Genomic DNA, 7,103 nt, shown 5'->3' with positions numbered 1-7,103 from the left:
GTTTTTTGTATCTTCATTTAAAAAAAAATGTATATACATTTATAATAGGTTTCTTCACTCGTCTCTCGGTGCGTATTGAGTATTCACGGGACAGAATCAAATCCGCCCATTGAAGCGCTGCTCACAGTCCATTGGTCGCAGTGACGGCACAGCAAACGATGATTGGCTTAGACGGGCGTCAATCATCATTATGACGCCAATCACTTCCCTGCGCTTGATGACGCATTTCAACGGTCATCAGCATCGTAAATCCTCCAAAGTTTTTTGTATCTTCATTTAAAAAAAAAATGTATATACATTTATAATACTATACTTTGTATTATATTAATTTTACATCAATTACAAAAAATAAAATAAATAAATAAATAGTTGACGCGTCTATGGGAGTGACGGTAAATTTGACATCGTTCTCTCTACTGACTGCCGTTCTGTCTCAATTTTTTTCCTTTTTTCTTTTTGAAAGTCGTGAAAACACTATCATGGAGTGTTTATTTTGCTATTTGAGCAAATGGGAATGCAAAAAATATATGTGTGGTAGTTTAAGTTTCAAGTTTACCCAACTATGACGACTTCTGCTGCTGAGAAAGCCGGAAATGTGAAAAAGGTGTATACATATCTATGCACTGCATACTGTGTGTGAGAAAATAATATGTCAAACCGTATGTAACAATAAGCATGTTTATAATATTTATATATTCATATTTAAATAAATAAATAAAATAAATATTTCGCCGATGATATCACTACGTCACGTATTCTTCAGCGACTGGAGTCCTGTTATGATCTCGAAAATAAATATTTTGAGCATAATTTTTCATACGAATTTGTGTAAACTCACATGAAACTGCAAAAATACAATAACAAATACAAATCATAATTAATAATAAATTATATTTATTATAAGAATTAATGATTAAATAACAAAACTTAATATTATATAGGCTAGTATTAATATTTAATTGCTACAACAAATATTAACTATTAATAAATTATATCTTATAAAATATAATTTGAATATTTGTAATCCACTTTTTGCAATCTGATCAAATGTCTCAACTATATGTGTGTACATAATTGTTAAATATCTAAATATGAATTATAATGAATTATATTTTCTATAATTCGTGTTTATAAATAATAATTCATAATAAAATGTTTAATATTTAATATTAAACTTGACTTATTTACATTTTTTGCATACAGTCTGATCAAGTCAACAAGATTATAATAATGCTTTATTAATTATAATACTATTTTAATTATTAACAATATTATTAATTATTATAATGAACATGAATTATTAAAATCACATATATCATATCATTCGTTTTTTTCAGTCTTGTGTGTGTGTGTGTTTATATGGATGAATTAATATTATTAATTTATATTAATTTTTGTTAACTAATTATTAATATATTCATTAATATTAATATATGAAATAAAATTCATTAATATTTACTCTTTGCAATCTGAACAAATGTGCCAAGAAGATATTAAAATTAATATATGGATAAATAGCCTAGGCTATATATAAGCATGAAATAATAATAATAATAATAATAATAATAATAATAATTCATTAATATAATTTATTACTAATTATTAATACATTTCACCAGTTCATCGACATTATTAATTATTATCTTCTTGAACCATTTGTTTTGGATCGCAAATGCAAATAATATTTCAGCATATTATATAAAATTAATAATAATTAATATTTATTATAAGAATAGTAAGCAGTATACAGTATTTATTGTGCTGTATGCTAGTATTATGAGCCAGCCACCTTAAAAATCATGATGGGGTTCATTTATCACTGGAAATACAACGGCAAGCTGAGCACATTGCATTGTGGGATGCAGTATTCTCACAGTGTGCTCTGTTTTACATACTGTGCACAGTATGACAGACATGCAGAAACAGTAAGAGTATGCTAGTATGCTATTTTGAACATATTCATGTAATGCTCCAATTATGGCATTTCTTAAATGGTGGAGTTCAGAAATAATAGTATGCTAATAGATGCGCTGACCTTCAAATGCAGGGAGTTTGAGCCATTAGCTGATTATAACTGTTGGTCTGAGAGCAGTTTGCACATTTGTGATACAATATTATGCAAAATGACAGCCATGCTGCCAGTTCATAGCGTGATATTGACTGCGAATGGCAACCTGTGGATGCAGACTGTTACTCACCGGATGACTGGCCTGCTATTATGAGTATTATAATAGCTACAAACCCTGAATGCAACGTGATCTAAAACTGTAGGGTTAGACGTCAAACTGAAGATTGTGACACAGGAGTTACTGTTGAATGTGGATTTGAAACCCTTATGAAAGCCTGCTATGTCTGCTTTGCTTTCCTTGTGGGGACTCTAGGTGTAATGGTTTTTATACTGTACAAACTATTCTATATTTCATCGCCCTGCACCAACCCTACACAAATATAAATTAAAATATATTTTTAAATGTATACTTATTTTGTATTTATATATATTTTTTATTTGATAAAATAGTTATTCGCTGTAAAATATGTAAATATTGTAAATGCTGTAACATATTAGATATTGAATTATTATTAATACAATTTATTTTCTATATTGTTATATTTTGTGTTTTAAATATTGTTCAATATTTTATTACTTATTGTAAATATATTACAATTATTTGCTGCTTTTGTTTATTGCTGTATTGTATGTGAAATATTAAATACAGAATTATAATTAATAATAAAGTATATATTTTTTATATTTAGTTTATATTTGATATAGCATTTAAATATTTTATCATTTTATTATTTATTGGATTATATTATAATTATGTGCTGTTTTTGTTTACTTTTGCAAAACTACTGCATCTGACTTTGCTTTGTTCTCAAAAGCACTGAAATATAGTTTCCTCACATCACTAAAGTAGTGTGAACGAATGCAAAGTTTCTCAGGGAAACACACAAGTTTTGTGAGAGAACACTAAAGCATTGAAATATAATTTTTCCTCTCATGTCATGTTTTTTTTCCCCCCATTATCATGTTTCTTTAGAAAACATTTCAGGCTTTAAATTTAAATGTCCATATTTTTAGAAACCTTTTCTAAAACTGACAATAACTAACAAAACAAACATGTAATGAACAAAAAAGTTTGCAAACTTTTTTCTGAAAAATCACAGAAAATTTGTGAACTGTTTTTTCCAGTTTGGTTTTATTTGTAGAACAATTTCACAAAGACTAGATAAAGAATGAAACACACAACAAATGTGCACAGAAAAGACCAGAATGACAGATTAGCACAGCTAACGAACAAAACACCCACGTGTGATGAAAAAAAGTATTTGTTTTCCTGAAAAATCACAGTCACAATGTAACAGTTAACGCTTAATGACAGCGAGATAAACTATTGTACGCCGAGAATAAGGCTAGAGTTGCTGGTAACAAATACACAAACTTTCCTAATACTAACATCTAAACTGACGCAATCGCAAAAACACGCAAAGCTAATTCTACATATTCAGTATTCTTTTACGTTAAGTTCATCCTCAACGACAAACCGATACGAACAGATGAATGTCATCATTTAACCTTATCAACTAATCTAAGGACTACACAACCGTTTTCTACGAAACTCCAGTGTTTCCGTTGAATAACGAATAGCTTAAATAAAAATAGTTACGAATAAGACATGCTATCAAATAAACAAACACAGATTATGTACAAAAAAAATGCACAAATACACTCTTGGACAATTTCTCTGTGTACACCGACTGCAAGACATTCATGTTTTTTGCTCTAAAATTAGAAATAAAAATAATTCTTAAGAATTAAAAATCTAAATAAATGGATCTCTAGGCATTTACAGTTCTTAAGGCCACACAGTTTCAGTACTAAATCCACTGAGCAAACAAAACGCAGGTTTCACTTTGAGGCTCAAGATGTTATCTAGAGTCCTCTGGTTCTGATTTGATGGTCTTCTTTTCCAGAAGCCTGGGCTCCTTCTGAGACCCATTTTCTGAAATGCAAATGTAAAAGTGTAAAATTCAATTTAAAATGTATTGGTTAGCTTGCATGCATACCTAAAATGGCAATAAAGAAATTGAACCAAGATTCAAGATACATGTTTGATCATGTGGCACCTTTTCAAATTTTTCTTCAAACCTGAGTTATAAAATGTGGCAATAAGCAAATCAAGCAAAAGTACAACAAATATTTAGCACCCTCAGGCCATCCAAGATGTAGATGAGCTTTTTTTTGCTCATCGGAACAGATTTGGAGAAATTTATCATTACATCACTTGCTCACCAATGGATGCTCTGCAGTGAATGGGTGCCGTCAGAATGAGAGCCCAAACAGCTGATCAAAACATCACAATAATCCACACCACTCCAGTCCATCAGTTAACATCTTGTGAAGTGAAAAGCTGCATGTTTGTAAGAAACAAATCCATCATTAAGGCGTTTTAACTTCAAACCGTCACTTCAAACCGCCAAAATACAACTCCATAATCCATAATAAGTGAAAAAGTCCATCCCCTGTTGTCCTCTCACATCAAAATCCCTGACATGTTTGTTTAGAGCTGTTTTTTTTACTGTTTTCGTTTGTAAACGAACTTGATATGTGCATCTTTCTCTCCTGATTCAGAAAAATGACTTTTTCACTGGATAAAACAATATTATTGGATCGAGGAACTGTATGCTTAGCCGGTTTGGAGTTTAAAAACGTCTTAATGATGGGTTTCTTTCTTACAAACATGCAGCTTTTCGCTTCACAAGACATTAACTGATGGAATGGAGTGGTGTGGATTATTGTGCTGTTTTTATCAGCTGTTTGGACCCTCATTCTGACGGCACCCATTCACTGCAGAGGATCCATTGGTGAGCAAGTGATGCAATGCTGAATTTCTCCAAATCTGTTCTGATGAAGAAACACATCTTGGATGGCCTGAGGGGTGATAAAATATTCAGCAAATTTTCATTTTTGGGTGAACTATTCCTTTAAATTGTATGTGTACAGAGTAAAAAAACAAACAAACAACAACAACAAAAAAAAACATAATGGAGCATGTTTTACAAGTAAATACTTTTCTTTCTACTTCAAAATGTCATATTTAACTCAGTGTTTTACTTGCCATTTCTTTGTAATTATTTGTGATATTTACTAGCAATTTTTGAATAATAATCATTTCAACAGCACTTTTTTTCAGTGTTTCTGGTGCATTGTGTGGTTTTAAAAACTATTTAACAAGAGTAAAAGTGCAATCAATTATCATATCAATTCTCATATCATAACAGTTTCAGTATGCTGGAATTTTCAACACATTTCAGCCATTGCCAGTAAACAAACACATAGCGCAAGAGCTTACGCCAAAATAAAGTATGGTACTTTTTAGTGTTTCAAATCTATGTCACCAAATTGACAGGGGAGGGTATTAAACGTATTTTTCTGATATTCAAATCAGTTCAAAAGACCAGTGTGATCAGTAAATGACACTGATTGACATCAGGCTCTGCCCACATTGGGGCGGAAGAAAAACCCGAAACGTCAAAAAGACGAGTAAATCCACACCCCCTTCCTCACCTACTCGCAGTGTACTAACGCAGCTTGCACAGGGCAGGTAGGAGTTTCAGAGAGAAAGTGCTACCTTCATCGAGGACATTTGCATGCAAGAGATTGCATATATTACAAAAAGTTCTCTGAAGCCTTGCTGATATGCGCGTTACGTTGACATATCAGGGTTTAATGGAGCGGTGTAGGTGTCAATGTGCCAGGATGATACTGAGATAAACCTGTGCCAATCCAGGCTACAACATGCATGCAAAAACAGCGTCCAACAAGAGCCATTTTAATCTGTACAGCGTTTCTCGGCTGGTTCTTTAAAGATTAACGCTCTACCTAGACAGCATTTGAAGGCTGTTCCAAAAGGTAGGCGGCAACATTACGCTGCCTTCAGAGATACCACGTTTTGGCCAAATTTGAAGGCAGAACCACATGGCTCCTTTGTGGATAGTGTGGCAATCCCAGAATGCATTTTGACTAGAGTAAAACTAGACTAAAGTAGAATATGAGCTTTATCCTTATATATTTAGATGACTTGTAGGTTCACACACACACACACACACACACACACACACACACACACACACACTATAATATACATTATTAGCATATGAACACAAATATGTAATGTAATTAGATGCTATTACTCATTTTACACATATGCATTGAACAATTAATCTTTCTCTATAGGAAAGCGTACTAATATCTTAGGCTATCTTGCCACCTTGTGGGCAATTTAGAAAGTGACAGAATTGGACTTTTCTTCTAACTAGAAAATGGTTATATAGACAAAATGAGAACAATACGTGTTCTAAGGGCTATACACAAAAATCATAAAGGATTACGTTTCCATTTCTAACATTAAAAGGATTCCAATGGATGCTCTGCAGTGAATGGGTGCCGTCAGAATGAGAGCCCAAACAGCTGATCAAAACATCACAATAATCCACACCACTCCAGTCCATCAGTTAACATCTTGTGAAGTGAAAAGCTGCATGTTTGTAAGAAACAAATCCATCATTAAGGCGTTTTAACTTCAAACCGTCACTTCAAACCGCCAAAATACAACTCCATAATCCATAATAAGTGAAAAAGTCCATCCCCTGTTGTCCTCTCACATCAAAATCCCTGACATGTTTGTTTAGAGCTGTTTTTTTTACTGTTTTCGTTTGTAAACGAACTTGATATGTGCATCTTTCTCTCCTGATTCAGAAAAATGACTTTTTCACTGGATAAAACAATATTATTGGATCGAGGAACTGTATGCTTAGCCGGTTTGGAGTTTAAAAACGTCTTAATGATGGGTTTCTTTCTTACAAACATGCAGCTTTTCGCTTCACAAGACATTAACTGATGGAATGGAGTGGTGTGGATTATTGTGCTGTTTTTATCAGCTGTTTGGACCCTCATTCTGACGGCACCCATTCACTGCTGAGGATCCATTGGTGAGCAAGTGGTGTAGTAATCTGTTCTGATGGTCAAACAAACTCTTCTACATCTTGGATGCCATAAGTGTGGGTACATTTTCAGCAAATTTTCATTTTTGGGTGAACTA

At 32.6% G+C, this 7,103-nt stretch overlaps 1 protein-coding gene across 1 annotated transcript in view; it reads right to left on the bottom strand.

The window, feature by feature from the left end:
* Positions 1-3,767: 3,767 nt before the first annotated feature.
* The window catches only part of nab1a (NGFI-A binding protein 1a (EGR1 binding protein 1)), a 14,943-nt gene continuing 11,607 nt past the window's right edge, over positions 3,768-7,103 (bottom strand). Inside the window, exon 9 of the mRNA XM_016551449.1 lies at positions 3,768-4,004. Coding sequence (XP_016406935.1) covers positions 3,931-4,004 — 74 coding nt within the window. The 3' untranslated portion in view covers positions 3,768-3,930. The remainder of the gene's footprint in view (positions 4,005-7,103) is intronic.

The sequence above is a fragment of the Sinocyclocheilus rhinocerous genome, unplaced genomic scaffold (genome assembly GCF_001515625.1).
Source record: "Sinocyclocheilus rhinocerous isolate Xijiao unplaced genomic scaffold, SAMN03320098_v1.1 scaffold945, whole genome shotgun sequence".
In the NCBI taxonomy this organism is placed as follows: domain Eukaryota; kingdom Metazoa; phylum Chordata; class Actinopteri; order Cypriniformes; family Cyprinidae; genus Sinocyclocheilus; species Sinocyclocheilus rhinocerous.
This window is presented reverse-complemented; position numbering and strand designations above follow the sequence as displayed.